The 18,592-nt window shown below is 46.3% G+C and overlaps 1 protein-coding gene across 5 annotated transcripts in view; it reads right to left on the bottom strand.

Annotated features, from left to right (window-relative positions):
* Ctdp1 (CTD phosphatase subunit 1) overlaps positions 1–18,592 on the bottom strand; it is a 60,576-nt gene that overhangs the window by 27,924 nt on the left and 14,060 nt on the right. For 2 of the 5 annotated variants that reach the window (XM_038330231.1, XM_038330228.2), the window contains exons 6-10: positions 16,537–16,627; positions 14,311–14,477; positions 12,240–13,283; positions 10,319–10,460; positions 8,801–9,010 (exon numbers count right to left, since the gene is read on the bottom strand). In XM_038330231.1, coding sequence (XP_038186159.1) covers positions 8,801–9,010; positions 10,319–10,460; positions 12,240–13,283; positions 14,311–14,477; positions 16,537–16,627 — 1,654 coding nt within the window. Of the gene's footprint in view, positions 1–4,853; positions 5,015–8,800; positions 9,011–10,318; positions 10,461–12,239; positions 13,284–14,310; positions 14,478–16,536; positions 16,628–18,592 lie in introns of all 5 variants that reach the window. The other 3 variants (XM_038330232.1, XM_038330230.1, XM_038330229.1) reach the window with 3 other exon arrangements.

Genomic DNA, 18,592 nt, shown 5'->3' on the forward strand with positions numbered 1-18,592 from the left:
AGACCTGTGTGGAAGCTTCCAAGGACCTCTTGGAATACCTGTGAGCCCTGCTCTCCTGGGGAAGCCACAGGGCAAGAGGCCAGTTACTCCCAGAAGCCACCAGAAGAGAAAGTGTGACAGTCATAAGAAGAGCACTCTCCCCTTACATTCCTTCTCAATCTGAAGCAACTTTGTATTTAAAATAAAATGTGTATTAACAATGACTTAATGTTCTTTTAAAAATGAGTTGATAATTAATCTTTAGACAATAACTTTTCTACTCTAGCCAAACAAGGCAAAGAGCCCGTCTTGCTTGTGCTGCCTTAATGAAGACAGGAGACAGGTAGGAAGCCTACAGTCCATGCTAAGCAGAAGAAGAGGCACAGGAAAGAGGAGTCCTGGTATCATTTTCTAGGAACACTAACACCCCTCCCCCACTCCAATATCATCTGTCAGGTAAGACAGAGGATAAACCAGACCCAAATCCTTAACGTGACGGGAAAGTGATGATGCTTCAATATGAATTATTTTTTTGTGCAAGAACCAGGAAGACCTCCAACTGGTGGGAAGGACAAGTAACAGGGCTGTCAACTCCAAAGTGACCTTTTATCTTTCAAAGACTTTAAAGCATCCACAACAAAAAGACTTTAACCATCAATTACAAACATATCTGAAAGAGATGAAAAAAGAAAAAAGAAACCCTTGGCACAGAATAGAAGAAGAAAAGCAGCGAGGGACGAGAGCACGACGAAAACACACACACAGCACGGGCTATCAGCAAACTCACAAATCACCTTGTCTGGACGAAGAGCAAATACAACTGGAGAGGAAAAGATGAACGCAGCTTTGAGAATTCAGGGAAGAGGGAACAAATGGTTCAGACTCCCAAGAACGGCAGAGATGAACCCAAGCAGGAATGGCTGAAAATGTCCCTAACCTAGCAAAAGACATAAAACTTTCTGGTCTAAAAACCTGAGTGAATCCTTTACTCCACAGATTCTCAAATTCCACAATGGCAGACGTGGTGGACAATTAAAGTTTTTCTTTTTAAGTGTCTTGGAAGCAGTAAGGAAAGATGCCTTACCTATTCCTATAGGGAAAAAGAAAGCCAACAGGAGAGCTTGCCTATCAAATTCAAAGACCAGGAGGAAACAGATGCTTTCAAGGGATTGAAATAGAACTTTTAGCCTGGGTCTTTATACTGGAATAGAAAACTACCAGAAATGGAGCTAAGTCAAGACTACCTTAGGCAAAAGGAACAGAGCCCACCACGGGTCTCTCTCATGGGGAAACATGGAGACTGAAGCACACACAGGACAGAGCAGGTGAGGGCACTACAGAAGACCCTGCTCTGAAGGAGTCTCCTGGACAGTATCCAAATGTTGGAAAAAAATTGTAAGAAAGCAAGCAAGCAAAAGGAAGATGAGAAAGAACAGAAACCATGGAGCTGAACAGCAGGAAACAACCATAAGTCAATAAACTGAATAACTGTTGTTTGCTTTGTTTTTGAGACAGAGAATAATTTGTCTAGGCTGCCTTAAGAAGATTCTGAACTTCTGATCCACTTGCCTCTCTACTTCCCAAGTGCAAATAACTGGTTTTTAGAACGAGGTCTCCAGCAAGACTGGAAACAATAAAAATAAAAATTAAAAACCCCGACAAGATTTCTTGTATCAGGGCAAAGAGAGTCACACCAGGGTCGGTTGATATCAATGAAACACCCAGACATTCAAAGGTGTGGCACCAGTTCTCTTCAGCCTCAACAAAGGTAGGGAGAGGAGAGAACACTACTTGACCCACTTAGTGAAACAAGTCACACAGCGCTCATGGAAATGCACAAAGCAGGAAATGTGTCACAGACTTGTGGCTGGTGTGCCTGCCAACACACACAAACCAGTAAACACAGCTCCACTCCAAGAGCACCAATCAATGGGCCAGGGACATGCTCCGGGTGACGGTACTTGCTGCCGAGCTTGCTGCCCTCAAGACTACACGGTAAAAGGAGAGAACCTACTCCTCTAAGTTTTCTTGTGACTCCCACACTTGCTCTGTGGCACATCCCACAAGCCCACACAACTTCCTTCTAAGAAATAAGTGTAGAAATTTTTTTTTTTTTTTAAAAAAAAGCAAAGAAGGTTATAAGCAAAGAAGGTTAACTCTCCCATGTGGAAGCAGGTCAAGAAGAAACTATGTTCATATTAGTCAATATATACATACATTCAAAACATCATAGCCACCAGTAAGGAAACTTCATAAGAGAGGAGGAGACCCTCCCCCATGTGACAACGGAGATGCAGCAAACTCCACAGCTTTCAACAACCGATCAGCAAGACTGAGAGAAAGGTGCCGCATCCTCAAGTTAACAGAATCAGACAGAACTAGGAAAGAGCTCCACAGTCACAGTCATGTACCCGCTTGACCTTGAGAACTGCAAATGAGGTCAAGGGAGAAAAGGCATTTTCAGCAAAAACGACTGAAGCAAACTCTCACATCTTAGTGGATGCACAGCTGAAATTCCAGCAGTGGAGAAGCTTCAACAGGAGGATAGCCATGTTTCAAGCCACACTGGGATAAAAAGTGAGACTGTCTCAAAATGCTGACCACTCAATCCCCATATCCTCATGTACCTTATGTACCTTTGGGGTAGAAAGGCTGAAACAGACCTCACCACTTTTATAAAAAGTGACTCAAGAAAGCGTCATGCAAGCCTGAATACCTGAGTTGGGATCTTCAGAACCCCTGTAAAAGCCTGGCATGGCCACACAAGCTCCTTCAATCCTAGTGCTCAAGAGGCAGACAGGCAGCTCTCTGGAATTCACTCATCAGTCTGCTTACTAAATTGGGGAGCTCATCTTTAGTGAGAGACTCTTCTCTTAAACTGTAAGGTAAGAGCAGATGGGGATGCTAGGATACACTGACCTCTGGCCTCCACGTTCATCTGTGTGCACACCCACACACCCCTTCATACCACCCTCCTTCCAAAAAACCCAAACCTGATTGAAAACAGATCATATTTTAGTATATGAAATAGAATAAAACACCAGAGAAACCTGAGGGTTGGGCTATCAGTAATAAACTTAAAAATGAAAACACAATTCACAACAAGAAAAGCTGATAAGTAGACTTCACAAAATTCACAAAAACACTTAACGCTCTATCAAAGGCTCAGTTGAAAGGTGCAAAGACAACCACAGTGGACTGAGAAAGTGCTCACGTAAGGGAAAACATACAAAGACTTACACGTTATAGCAACCACCACACAATTCATAGAGGACGGTAATGGCAATGGCACGGTTGTTTCACCGAAGAGCAAGCATATTCAATGAATGCACATAGCTCAGTGTCCCTCAGAGAGCCATGCTTGGCTTCTCCCTGGGCTCACACTTCCAGATGGGGCCCCTGTCATCTTAGTAAGTTCAGTCAGGCTGAGGGATCCACCTCTTCACATGGCCAGAGGAGACCTGTACCTCACCCTGCTTCAGATGAGTTAGGTGGGGTCAGATGGACATCACCTACCAACAGGACACAGCCTGCTCTCAAGCCTCACATTTACTATCTTGAGTGTCATTGAGGAGTGCCTGCAGTTGTCCCTGACTTCACTCAGTGACAAGTCTGGGAGACTCCACTGTACTCTTAGCCACCAAGTACCAAGCAAAACTTACAACTTCACAGCCTGGGTGATAATGATCATCAAGGAGAGTGCTCGGTGCTGTTGCCGAGCGCCCTGTCACAATGGGTCTGCGTAGAGTTCCAGGCCCAGGATGAGGCTAACTGCCACTCTCATGGAGGAAGTTCAGCAGGCACAGGAGCCCCGTGTCAGACAAAGCAGGAACTGCATAGGCTGTAGATGGCTGGAACAGTGGACCACTCCACTATGCCGGGATGGGTCAGAGGATTCTCTATAGCTAAGGATGTACTGTGGATGTATGGAATTGTGGTGGGTATCACTATAAAAAATAAAGTCACCAGGTGCCAACCCCAGCATGGAGAGCTGAACCAGAGCACACTTACTTGTTCAAGGGCTCAGCATACAAGATTCAGCAGAAAGGAAGGCAACTTCAACAAGGATGGAAGAAGTCAAAGGGGAGTACTCCATAAGGTGGGGCTAGAAAACACACTAGATTTCCCCACTCAGCAAAGAAGAGCTCCCTGCAGAGTGGGTCTGATCCAAGTGGGACCAAGTCCCTCCTCAGCTACACTCCTTAGTGGACACAAACACCACAAGGAGAGCACTCTTCTGTGTTTGGATGTTCCTGCCCCTCAGACATCTAGTTCTCTGGTGCAGACATACAAGCAGGGAAGAGGAAGGGGCAGGGCCTCCATGTTTCCTTATGTACACTGGTCAGGGTCATGAATAAGTAGTTCCGACACCTGTTGACCTCGAGATGCTCTAAGGTTCCTGTGCATCCAAGTGTGGACAGCAGGAGTGTGATGGCACTTGCCTGGTTACTGGCAGCCTCCAAAGTGAGCTATGCTGAGAAGACGTGTCAGTGTGAGCATACACAGCCACTTCCATTAAGTTTCTACAACCATGACAGTTGATGACTCCTTACTACCCTCTAATGTACCAGGATAAGTTGGCACAGGGTACACAAGACACCTCCAGGTTCAAAAGAGGACATCACCAGTCACCTCCAAGGATGCACTGCCAGAGGCCAGCTCCTGGAGCTGTATGAGGGTGACTTCACATTTCAGAACTCATTTTCTCTGCGGTCGTATTAAAAGCTTTATTGAGGCTCAGCCTACCATATTCAAATTATTTTTCAGACAACAATTACTTTTCACTTGTCTTGGATATCCCTGGTCTACTGACACACAGTTCAAACAAAGCCAGATAATTTAAAAAACAATATTGTACCTAACACTGTACTCACCTTAAGAAAAGGTGCCTTTGCTTTTTAGTTAAGGAAAACTAAATGAGAGGCTGAGTTGGTTTCCGCAGCGTGGAAAGCAGACTGCACAGGTGTTGCGCAGGTGCACACCAGCACATACTGACTTTGCGGCTGCTTTAAATTCTGGAAGCACTGCTGTCCAACTGCAATTTAGAAACTGAATTTCAGAAATAGCCTTCAATCACAGCTCATTCTTGCCCCTTATCAGGTTATAATAATACCGCAGAACAGACAGCAACAGAAATGTGGACCCCTTGACCACTGAGACTTTGTGCTCAGGGGGAAATCTTAGGGTGTTCCCAGTTCCTGACACAAAAGTCAAAACCTTGGCATGTCCACCGAGAGTGAGATGGCTTCAGAACAGGGCTGGTCCCTAGAAAGATTGAGACCTGGAACTTCAAACCCAACCCCAACCTCTGACCTCCAGAGTCATTCACTTAGGACCAGTGATTAATCTTCTATATGATGTAAAGTGTCCTCCACAAAACCTTCAGAGGATGGGTACATAGAGCTTTGGAGTGGGTGTGTCCTAACTTCATAGGGACCGAGGCTCTTGTGTCCAGGGTCCCCACCTTTCCTGAATCTTGCCTGAGTTCTCCATCTTTTTACCCCTTTCCCATACCCATCTGCCTCTCTGGGCTGACCATGACATAATCCCACCCCAGCACAATCCCACCACAGATACTGTTGGCGAGAGGATCTAGAAGGACTCAGAGCTCCAGAATAAAGAGGTAGTCTGTAGTCGCCAGGCTCCCTCTGGACCTCCCCTCTCTCGGCATTGCTTCTCAAATCCTGGATGCTGTGGCAGCCTCAACTCCCCACTGTGTCTCTTCAGCTCAGAAGGGTACAGGCGCCTCAGAAAACCCAGTGTGAATTCAGCCATAGCCCAGCTGGTCACTGGGGCTGCTCCCAACACCATCGCTTGTTCCATGTGACAGCTTTAGGATTATTATCAGCAAGAAAGAAGAGTTCCAAATCCTGTGTGCCACTCCATTGTCCTCAGCTACTGCTTTTACTTCTAGGACACAGTTCCTAAAGTAGAACCTGGGTCAAAGGGCACACACTCCCAGTAAACATTGCCGAAAGCCCAGCCAAATACTGAGTGCACTCAGACACCCTCAGCGAGACACAAGCACACTTCACGCTGGAGTGGACAGGCAGCACTGGAATGAAACCTTTGCATTTAGTGCTGTTTGGAGGCTAGTGTTCACTGTACACCTCCAGTTCCTACAAGCTGAATGCTAATCTCTCTCCATTGCCACAGAGTATCCTCCTGAGGTCACCTAGGTACAACATGCACTGACCACCTGGGCTCCAGGTTTCTAGCTCAGTCCTTAGACCACACTTGCCCTGACCTCCAACTGAGTGCACCCGTGTACCACGTGAAGGATGTGCACATTCCTACAGCCAACAAGTTCCACGTCACCTCACCTGGGGTTGAGCTTTTGGTTCCACATGGCTTTCCTTTTTTTGTTCTTGTTTTGTACCATGTGATTTTACTTTTTCTATTCTAGTACACTTCCTGCCATGGAGCTTTACTAGACGACTCTTTAGAACATCCCACCCCACTCTCCAACATCCAACCTTCCACACGCGTGTCTGGTGCCTGTGCCCCCTGGCTTCTCCTGCATCACGCTGTGTCACAGAAGCAGAGAGCAGTGAGATGCAGATAGGAGTGAGGAATAGAGGTATCGCTGCTGCCCACGTGAGGTAATAGCATCCTTTCACACTTTGATGTGATATATGTATGAACATGTTCACACATGACGCGCATTTGTGGGGGCCAGAGGTTGACATCATGTGTCTCCTCAATCACCCTCCACTTTACATGTCTGAGATAAGGCCTCTAACTGATTCAGCTGGGCTGGCTCATGCCTGTCTCCACCTGCCCAGCAACAGGACTGCAGATTCACACCGAGGCCAGCATTTATGGGGGTCCTAGGAGTACAAACCCCACCCCAGCTGTGCCCTTGCACATTCATCCTCTTTAGTCCTGAACCAAGACCTCAAGAACGAGGACAGCCTCACCATTCTAAAGGACACTTTGGCAAAAGAGTAACTGTTTCACCTCAGGACAGTAAACATATGCAGTGTTCTGAACCAAATGTAGACTTCTCATACAAACTACTCGCGATCATGTATGTGACTGCAACCTCATACCCGCTAGGCTTGGTATAGCAGCCAAGCTTGGCTGTGGCTATGGCAGGAGGTGTCGAAACTTCTGCTGCTGTCCCTGTGTTCTGGAACCAGGTGACACTTCAGCATATGGAGAATTTGCCAAATGGTATTAATCACAACAGAATCTGAAAGGAGGCTCAGACTGAACTGTGAAAATGTCAAGAAAAACAATGTATAGTGAATCTCCACTGAACTTAATTTCATAGATAGTGAATAAATGTCTGAGCCATAGGTGCCTGCTACAGAGGAAAATCCCTAGTACCACACCACACAAGCAATGGAGTCATGCCCAGGGAGGGAAGCAGTGGCAGAGTAGCAATAATCAAAGCATCTCTCATGTAAGCACATAAGGGGCTTCCTAAGTTTTTACTTAACTAACCTTCTCAAGACAAACCCAACCCTTTATACCCCTTCTCAAAGGAAGAACCCAGCACAGAAACGGACAGAAAGGACATAAAAGGCCATTGGTTGAAGTGTACTCTACTAGTAAGCCCACATCCACAGAGAGGCTTGGCTGCCTTCACAAAGCTCCTGCTAGCCATTAGCATCCCAGGACAGCTACTGGATATGTCCAGCACAAACATCTCACTAGGGCATACAAATCTACTCTTCTGGGTATCAGGGCAAACTGCAGCATGTTTTTGCAAAACAGCTGCTATGCTGTACCACAGTTAAAAATATTCGTAACCCTGAACTCAGACACCCGACTGTGGTAACGTGATGGTATAGACTAGAAGCAGCAGCAAGTGGACACATTCCAGCACGTGAGTAACTAATTAGAAGAAAACAAGTTTTAGTAAATGATGACACTTTTTGCTTCGCAAAGCAGCAAGTGCATTCGAGGTGCACCAAGGAAGCAGAGAGCACCACTACACACCAGTTCTGAATGAGTATTTAGGCTTTTTTGTTTGCACCAACCCTGCTTCCTATTGCCGTGTGTCACTGAGGTTGGGCCACACAGGACTAAGTTCTTGCTCAGCCCTAAAACTACTTTGCTGAAAACGTGCTCAGGCTTCCAGGGCCCACTGCAATCAGAGCAGAACTAACATCATTATAGTTCTGGGTTGTTGATTGCATAGGGCAACTACCAGAGATGATCTCAGGGCTTCTGGAGAAGCACAAAGGAATGGGCAGGTGATGGCACGCCGACTGCAAGCTGCACACTGTATCTACTGCCCCAACCTCTAGACTCCTTATTTAAACAAGCAGGATGTGCTTCAGCTATATACGGGCAGCCTGATGGGTTTACAAGGATGGAGGTGACTAAGATTGCACAGAGAAAGCAGAGGGTAAGGGTTTTTCATGTGTGGGGCACCACCAACCTGGCCAACACATGACACTGAGTTTGCTGAGTGTTCTCACACACACTTCTGACAAAGTGTTTTCTTTCAGTATGTGGAAGAGTCCAGGCGACCAAGACTGCCTGGCCACAGGACAGATCTGGTAGAGAGGTCAGAGCACCCGCTGGACCCGCCTCTGATGGGTACCCCTAGGATACTCTTGAGTACCCTGCCAGCACTGAGCACTCTGTAGAGAAACATGACTCATAAAGGAAAAAGGTGTTCTATGCACTGGAAATCGCCATTGTCAGACAGGTAGCCCAACACAAACTCAGGGCTGAACAAAGCTTCAAATGTCTCTTGTTCGCACTGTGGTCCAGTATAACCATTGTAACAGGTTCAAAAACTAAAGCTTAACATTTTAGATAACTATGTTCTCAGCAAAGAAAGTTTACATGTGCCACAACATACCTGAAGGAGGAAGGCTCTCCGTGGATTAGTGGGGCACTAGAGGGAGCTGGTGCAGGACCCTGGGTGCCCATTCGAATGAGCTTGCCTGTGTTGGAGTCATAGATCCGAACTTCAGGGCCAGGATGGGCCTTGGAATGGATGGGTGTTGGGTGGAACAAGGCTGTAGGGAGCACATTCTGTCTGTCTGGAAAGGCTGCAGGGCTGTTATCCCTGTGGGACGAGAGCAAGGGCCATGAACAGTATTATCAATAACACATGGCCCAGGGACACAAGAGCAAAGAGAGGCCCAACAATTTTAAGGATGTAGCTACAGGAATGTAGCAATATGTACCAGAGACAACCAGAAGCTACTGACCAGGCTCCAGAAGAAATGCTTCTTCAATTCTCGACTGAATGCTTAAGATTGAAGATTTGCAACTCACAATTCTAGAACATAACTATGTGTAAACACCAGCAACCACCAGCATCACCGAGCAGGACCCGTCTGGAAGCTTTACCTCAGCAGGACAACTTCAGTTCTTTGTGCTTCACGCTCTGATATTTGCTTGAGCTGATAATGACCAGGATACTCTCAACAGAAACTGACTGCCACTTGCCCCCAACAACCAAGTTTCTCATCACAAATACACTTGTTCCATTTTCCATATACCTCCCTCTTGGCATAATTCTGCAGACTGGCTCCATGGCCCTCATCCCACCACCCTTCCTCTGGTTTCTTTATGTAACTGTATGACAATATCAACCCTGCAAAAATCTATGCAAACCAGGATATACTTCTGAATCCCACACTGAATTGTACTAAAAGAAAACCCAGATGTGAAGCTTCTCTGGATGGTAACAGCTGCTCATCTTTGAGTTCACAGAGGAAGGAGGAGTTGAAAGTCACACCACAGAGGTCAAGGCCAGGGTGGACAGAAAGAACAGACACCTCTCAGGAGTACTGCAGACTTGGGAGTTGGGTGGCATTTGTAACGGTTAATAATGCCTACCTTGACAGGTCTACAACCATCAAGAAGACTCTCGCCATGCCTGTGAAGGATTATTCTGATTAAGTTAACCAAGGAGAAGACTCACCCTAAAAGAATGTGGGGCACCATCTTGGGATTCTCTGGGCTTAGGTCCTATATGAATCGGAAAGGAGAAAGCTAGCTGAGCGCCAATATCTATCATTCTTTCTTTCTAAATGCTGAAACAGCATGGCTAGCTGCCTCAAGCTTCTGCCCAGATCCCTCTTTTAAATTGTCTGTCAGGGTCTGTGTCACAGCAGCAGGACAGTAACTAGCACGTCCTGAATCTTCAATGGAAACCCTGCAGCACCAAGGCTCTCCTCACTGTCTCCAGCCAGAACTCACTTTCCCAGCTCAAACACTGCTGGATATGAAGTAGAATGGAGTCCACAGAACCTCCTGGCCCCGCTTGGGAAGATCATGGGGCCACATGTAGATGTCTGCTTGTGGCTGGATACTTTGGGAAGAATGGCAGTGTGGAACAGGGTGAGAGGGACGGGAAGGAGCCTACCTGTGGGCTCGGGCATCATCATCTATGAGTGGGAAGAGCTGCTCCTCGACCTTGTCCCAGCGCTCCAGGCAGCTCCACAGCCAGTCAGGGTTGACCACATGGAGGTGCTTACACTCCTGTGCCTGGCGCACCTTCTCTGTGCCTGCAGAGACAATATGTCAGACTGCCTACCCTGGGATACCAGTGTGGGGGTTACATATTCCTTAAGATGGAGCCAAACACCAGGCTTACAAGTATCCTCACCACTGGGAATTAGAACCTTTGCCAACAGGATTTTTGTACCTAAACTACTTTCTACTCCTCAAGTTATCCTTGCAGACAGCCTGAGGCCCTGCCCTCCAGGCTTGTCTATTACCTGGGCTCTGGCACCACCCATGACAAGAGATCTATCAGAAGGCCATGTCGATTCTCCCTACACTGAGGCATTCTACTACTTTCAACTCCAAGGCTTCCTTAACCAGCCTAGCGCCTGGCATGTCCCTGTCCCCTGCCTTTTTTTTTTTTTTTTTTTTTTTGTCCTTCCTGTGTGTGCCAAGGGCCCCCTGCAGGCTCCTGATCACCCACCTAGTGCTTCCTCATTCTGTTTCCAGAGGATCCTGCCCTGTCCTGGTATATTACAGCTCACTGACCCTATGCTGTAAGGTAGTCACCTGAGCCCCTGGCTAACTGTGTCTTCAAGAAAGCCATTCTCTTCAAAGGAAAAGGATGAGGACATGTCTGTCACATCTCACACTGTCCCTATGGCTGAGGTCTCCACAGAGAAGAGAGCTTCAGAATCAGGCAAAATAGAGATGTGGACCAAGTACTGGACAGTCCCTACACAAGCAGGTGCACACACGCACAACCCAAGAAGGGACCTGACTTCTGCTCTCAATGCTTTTGTTCCTGAGGAAGGCTGACGGCGACATTCCCTCCTCAGACAGAAGATGTTGCTGGGGCCAGAAAGTTTGTCTGATCCCCACTAATCTGTGGTAACTGCTCTATAGAGCAAATGACAGTATGGTCAGAAGCCAGAGGCAAATAAGACTGTAAGCTTCAGGGAGACTCTGGGAATGAGCCACCTTGACAGCCATGCGGAACATGCCCTAACTCACTGACTCTTGTTGAGAAGCAGCAAGGGAACATGGAGTGCCTAGAGAACGTGGGCAATCTTAATTAAGGAAAAGTCAGGTTGTTTATGAAGACTATTTAAAATAGTAATTAGTTGTTTGTTTTCTTTAAGCTTTTCTCAAAGCAACATCCATTACCGTGTTATACAAAGCACATTAAGGACTACTATTCTAGGGACCCACAGCAGCTGTAATGTGCACAGGGAAAAACAAGCAAAGAAAAACCCACCCTTTACCCAAAGCGGATTATCAACTTTGCATGTGTGTTTTTAAGTGTCTCTGTGTGTGAAGGTGCCACACACAAATGCAGAGGTCAGAGGACATCTTTGGAAACTTTACCCAAATTCGATTATCAACCCTGAGTGTGTGTTTGTGTAAGTGTGTCTGTGTGAATGTGGAGGCTAGAGGACAACCTTGGATGTTGGTTTTTGTTTTTTCGCCCTGAGACAGAGTCTTTGTTGTCTGCTTACACCAGGGTATTTTGCTCACGAGCTTCTGGGATTCTCTTTTGTCTGTCACTATATCATACTGTATCATACATACATGATACATAAACATTTACACTGAGTCTGGCTTTACATGGCTTCTGGATATCCCAACTCAGGTTCTAATACCTGTGTGACAAACACTTCATCTACTGATTTGTACCCCAGCCGGTCACCTTGTCTTTAAAATGTCATGATTATAAAGAGTGTTCCATTATGATCTAGTCTCGAAAAGAGACCACGCCAAAGCACAGAAGGTGTATGCCCACCCGGGAGCACTGCTGGTTGTATGGCCCTACCCATGGGATCAGAGATGGTGACACATACCAGCTCGCGCTGCAACGAGGTGAGTGGCCCTGTCTGGGGAATCAGGACTCAGCACCAGCTGAGTGAGGACCTTGGCTCCCAGGGCTGTGGCATGATAGTGCTCACGAGTCTTCTCCACAGGGAAGTTTGTAGGGTGCAGCCCACTGAATATCACAGTCACACCTGCCAGTACCTTGCTCTTGAGCTCTGGCACAATCTTCCGTATATCTGGAGCTTCCTCAAGCTCCTCCCTGAGGTATCTGTCATACTTTGTGTAATAGTCTGTGTGGACTCGGACCAGGATCTCCTCGAGGTGTATCAAGTGGTCATCATCATCTGTGTCCTCTTCCTCCTCCTCCCCCACACTCTGGTCCAGGGACTCGCCCGCAGTCACACCCGACTGCTCGCTGTTCTGCGACTCTGTCTCAGCCTCCTTCCGGTCCACACAGCCATTGCCCAGGCCACAGAGACTGTCCCGTTCACCCTCCTCCTGGGTATCCAGGTCTGATGCTTTGTCATGTGGGTGAGTGCTAGGTCCAGACTCTCCCAAAGGGCTTGCTGCAGGTCTCCCCCCACTTGTGCCAGGGGGACCCCCTTGCTGTGGAACTTTGGTTCTGTCCTGGGTGGCTGGAGACTTCCGGCCACTTTTCTCCTCACTCTCCCCATCGGAAGCAGAGGACTTCCGGCTGTCTGACTTGCTGCTCTCGCTGCTCTCGCTGTCACTGGACAGGTCAAAGTCCAAGTCCTGGGCGGAGTCTCCCCGAGTGGGCTGTGCCCCTGGTGTGGTCTGACTATCCCATTCACAAGACACGGGGAGTTCTGAAGCTTCTGTCAGCTCATGGCCACCAGGGTTGCTGGTAGGAGAGGACCGGGTGAGGGGCCAGGTATCCTTGTCATCTGCTTTACTGGAAAAAGCTCCTGGTACAACTTCGCCACCATTGAGCTCCCGGGAGGCCTTCCCAAGGCCATTGCTCTGCTCGAGCCCACAAGCAGGTTTGCCTTCCTCAGGACCCTTCACCGACAGAGCTTGTTCCAAGACGCCAGCTCCTTTAGAAGAATGATTTACTAAGTATGCACACAAAAGGAAAAGCCACTGCTACTTAATGGTAATGGCTTTCAAAACTGAACCGTACCCTCTCCAGAACAGTCTAGACTACCCACCCTCTAGCTCAGGCCTCAGAAGTTTCTGATCCAACAGCTGGACAAAATCAGTAGCTCAGGTCTGTGGCCATGCACAGACCTTCTGACTTTATAGCCCATGTGGGCGTGGTCTTCCAAATCAATGCCCTCCTCTACAAGGCCCTAAAACAGAATTTTTACCTTCTTTTTCTACTTCAGAGATTATAAAAGTAATGGCATGCCTTTAAACATTTTGTTTCAAAACTGAAATTCATCATAAAAATTTAAAACCAAACTTTTAAATTGAGTTTGGTGATGCACACCTATAATCCCTATATTCGGTTTGAGGGAAAGGGTCTGGGCTACATAAAAAGACTGTCAGAAAAAAAAAAAAAAGGAAGGAAGGAAGGAAGGATAAAGAAACGTAAATTTCCTTTGGACACGCTGGTTCATATGTGCCTAACAGTTTCTACGCAGGACACCAAACAAGCAATAGAGCGAGTCGAGTCCCTGCTTGGGGCTGTCTTACAAGGGGAACAACTGTACCCCACACGAGGTGGGGGGCACTTCCTCTGTGAGATATATAACCACAGGTGGTGGTGTTTAAGGAAACCTGGGATGAAACACAGCAGCACCACAGCTGGATACTCAGACAGCATCTTTAATTTTACTCGGTCAGCAAAATCTTAGAACAGTATGTATGGTGTTTCCTCCTCCAGTACTGGGGGGGCTGACCCCAGGGCCCTGAGGAAGGAAGCAGTATACCATGGAACTGTAACATCAGCTCTATTGTAATTTTTAAATATCCCACTTTTCATTACATAAATCCAATTGCCTCAGGAAAATTGAAATACAAATAAAAAGCAAAAAAGAATAAAGTAAATATTGAATTTGTAAGTCTTTATAGAAATAAAAAGTAAGAGATAAACATTTATCAGAATACTAATTTCACACTGAGAAGGAGAGCACCCACCTTTTTTTCTTGTCTGAGATTCCCGGGCCCCAGGGGGTGCATTCACATCGCCTGTGCCAGGAAAGTAGACATACTTCTTCACAGTTATGAGGTTAGGGGCAAACTTCCAGACATCTTCCCGGTCATCAATAATGCAAACCATTGAGTCTCCACAGGGAAAGAGATTTCTACAAGCAAAACCACACAGTTTACACATACCAATCTGCCAGTTGCAATAATCTCTTGTTCTGCAAAATAGAACAGTTTACGACTCTTGACTATATTAACAGTAGACGCCTTAAGAAGCAAGCTATAACAGGGTCTTTCGCTTATGTCAAAATTTAAACTTTTCCTCTTTCCAGAGAAAGTAACATTAAAATACTTCTTTCTTTCTTTCTTTCTTTCTTTTCTTTCTTTCTTTCACTGTTAGGGCTCCTCCGTTAAAAAAAAAAATCTTTAAAAAATGGTAAATTCTTCAGTCACAGGTCAGAACACAACTCTGAAAAGTCAGTTCTTGTAAGCCAATGGGTCAGACTGCATTCACAAACACAGCGAGGGTACAGAGCCACCCCTAGAGTGGACCTCCAGCTGTCACGGAGCATAGCATGGGTCCAGGCGATCCACTGGAGTCTGGCAACTGTCCTTCAGGAGCTTTGCAGGCTGATGGTCACCAATGATAGCTCCTGTTTTCAGTTTGCTCCCTGTATGCTAGCTAGCAAAAGGGAGGTCTTTTCCACCTAAACAACCCACATTCTCTTAAAGCTAACAACAACTCGCACGGCTTTCTCTGTGGATGTCTCCATATGAAAATGAAACTTTAGAAGAGGATGCCTGCATCAGCCACACCCCTTCAACTGGCACACAAAACTGCCATGGCCCAGGTGGAAAGAAACACACTACAGAAACAACGCCACCTGGTACATAAGAATGGCAGACACAGTCCTTTCTTGGTAGAAATGGAAAATTATCTTGAGCAAAGCGAAAATTTCATTTATAACACTGCTTTCTAAGGAGGACTGAGGCAGCGCCAGCCCTGTCACAAAAGCTTAGAGACGACAGGAAACAAACAGAAAGAGAACACAAAAGAAACAGGGAAGACGCCACACTTCGGCTACCTAACTTGGGTTTCACATACTGGTGGAATGAATAACCAGGCAAATCGCTATGGAATTATTAACTCTGAGAGGCTGGCACTGGTGTCCTCACCCTTCAACTCAGAACGCCATGTGAGAAAACTGACATTCTAACAGCTGCTGGGTCACACTGTTGCTTCCTGTAGGCCCTTCACCTTTTCTAGGTTACTTTACCTTATTTCCAAACCTGCATCTTCGCGGTCACTGCTTCCTGTCTCTGCAATACTGAACTCTAGCCAGGCCTCTACACAGGCCTGAAATTCAAGGTCTGTTCTCCTAGGCCAGTGGTGAAGGCAAATGGATGGGTGAGAGGCAAACAGCAAGCCAGCATCTAGCCCATGCAGGGGAAGATGGCCACTGCACCACTTCTGACAGCAACAAAAAGCCACCAGAGTAATTGCATTAACTGTATGGTGCAGAGGAGGGAACAGGATTGGAGGGTTCGGGACTGGGTACCGTAAGGGTCTATGGTGGTTTGAATAAGAAGATCCCAAAGGATCACATATTATATTTGAATGTTTAGATCAAATGTTTAGTTGGTGAACTGTCTGGGGATGATTAGAAAGCGTGACCTTATTGGAGGAGGTATGTTACTGGGGGTGGGCTTTGAGGTTTCAAAAATCCAGATCCAGGCCCAGCTTCACTGTGGATCAGATGTGAGTTCTCAGCTAGTACTCCAACACCATGCCACCTGCTGTCATGTTCCCCAAATGATGATCAGGGACTAATCCTCTGAAGCTGAGTCCCAAAGTTTAATTTTCCTTCCTTCCTTTCCTTCCTTCTTTCTTTCTTTCTTTCTTTCTTTCTTTCTTTCTTTCTTTCCTTCCTTCCTTCCTTCCTTCCTTCCTTCCTTCCTTCCTTCCTTCCTTCCTTCCTTCTTTCTTTCTTTCTTTCTTTCTTTCTTTTCCCCAAGACAGAATTTCTCTGTGTACACCTGGCTGTACTCCAACTGGCTCTGTAGACCAGGCTGGCCTCAACTAAGAGATCCACCTGCCTATGCCACCTGAGTGCTGGGATTAAAGGCGTGCACCACCACTGCCTGGCTCAAAATTCAAATTTTAAAGAGGAAACAGAATAGTAAACTATCCCTATAGTAATTCAGCCAAATACGTACCTAAGGTTTCCTGTTTTAGAAAACGGGTCAATACATTCATCTCTAGACAATATTCGATGAGAAAAAAGCTTCTTCTCGGGGTCCAAAAATCCTGTAAATAGAAAGGACAAAGGTCATGCTGTGCACACAGCACTCCACACTGTGACCAGTACAGCTGAGACCTGCTCACTTGGGTCTGTTCTTCTCTTACACACACCAGAATTTCTAAGACAAAACCACATTTGCTGTCTACAGTAACATTAACTTGAAGCAATCTGTAATACGCAATTGCGCTATTCAGCACAGGAGGAGAAGCACGATCCCAGTATTCCCTTAAAGATCCTGCCCTAATGATCTCATTGCTTCCCACTAGACCCCACTTCCTAAAGGCTGAACTACCTCCCACTAATGTCGCTAGTGTTCACAGTCATGCCTATGTGCACTGTGCGGCACACTAAGGACTTAGGACCCGCAGGTCTAACTGCCACTAGAGTTCACACCCTGTCCACAGGCTCTGGCATGCAGTGTTCCTGGGAGAATTTTACACTTATGTTTTCAAAGATACTGTCTACATTTTCATTTGATATTGCTGTGTGATCTGTCCAACATGCTTCAGGTGTACTAGACACTGGAATTCCTCCCTAGAGTCACCGCTAGAAATGGGATAGGTGCTCAAGGCTTCAAGCGCTTGCCTAGCACAGGAAGACTAACAGTAGCAGGGCTGTTAGCTGGCTCTTATGTGTGGCACTGTCAACAGCACCATCAGTACAGACACTATCAAAGCAGCAGGCAGCCACACTCTCCTGCTTCTGCTCTGAAGCAGGCCAACATCCATTCTTCTCTTAGCTTCATCACTGGGGCTTTGTTGATAGTATCACAGTGACTGAGTGTCAAAGGACTAATGAGTGTGTGACCCAGGATGTGACTTTGTTGAAGCAAATGTCCTCTTCCTCAGTACTGACACAGTCAGTCTCTAATCCTCCTTCATTCTGGTCCTTGCTGGATCCATATGGTCAGATCACTAAAACAGCATCTACAAGGAGTGACTCCAGGCCAGTGGTTCCCAACCTTCCGGATGCTGTGACCTTTTAATAAGTTCCTTAGGTTGTGGTGATCCCCAACTTTAAACTAGTTACATGGCTACTTCATAACTGTAATTTTGCTACTGTTATGAACAGTAATGTAAATATCTGACATGCAGGATGTCTGATATGTGGCCCCTATGAAAGGGTTCTTCCACCCCCAAAGGGGTTTCAACTTACAGGTTGAGAACCACTGCTCTAGGATTTGTCCAGCAACTGCCCTAAATAACTATGATGAGATCTAAAAGAACCCCAAATAGGAAATACTGACGCTGCTACTAGACAGACAGGAGGCACAGCTGTTGAAGTGCTCACCCACAGGAGCCAATCCAAGCAAGAAAAGTTTATTCATGTTGAATGCTCAGTGGACATTTTTCTTATGAAGAAAGAGCAAAATGAATGCAACTGTTCAAAAAGAAATAGTTACTAGGTAGTTATGTGATACAGATTTATTAACAACCACAAGGATGTAAGAATCTTATCTGAGAAGAACATGGCTATGTAAGACTATGTAAACACACCCACACCCAGCAAGAGAGGAGGGAATACATGTGGACTTGATGATAGTGATGAATATTTTTCTAATTTTTAACTTTTCTAATAGCTTTAACTTAAAAATTAAAAGTACCAAAGTGCTCATTTAACTGGGATGTTTTCTTCATTAAACTCTGCTGTGTCTCTCCAAGTCACCTGCCTACAGCTTGCACCATTACCACTATTAGCCCATGAGTCACTAATTACCACCTAGAGAGGCAAAGTTTCAATGGGAAGGCCACAAACTTGGGTGTGGATCTACTTTTATATTGGGATGCCTTAGCTGTCGGGGCTGCTACAGCCAACTACTGCAGGCTGGGTAATTTATAGCCAACAGGTATCTACACATCACAGTTTTGGAGGTTGTAAACCCAAGATCAAGGCATCAGCAGCTCCAGTGACAGGTGGTAGTTGTTCTGCTGATGGTGCCATCTCATTATGCCTTTGAAGGGTGGAAAGGA

This window comes from Arvicola amphibius, chromosome 5, assembly GCF_903992535.2.
Source record: "Arvicola amphibius chromosome 5, mArvAmp1.2, whole genome shotgun sequence".
Taxonomy (NCBI): domain Eukaryota; kingdom Metazoa; phylum Chordata; class Mammalia; order Rodentia; family Cricetidae; genus Arvicola; species Arvicola amphibius.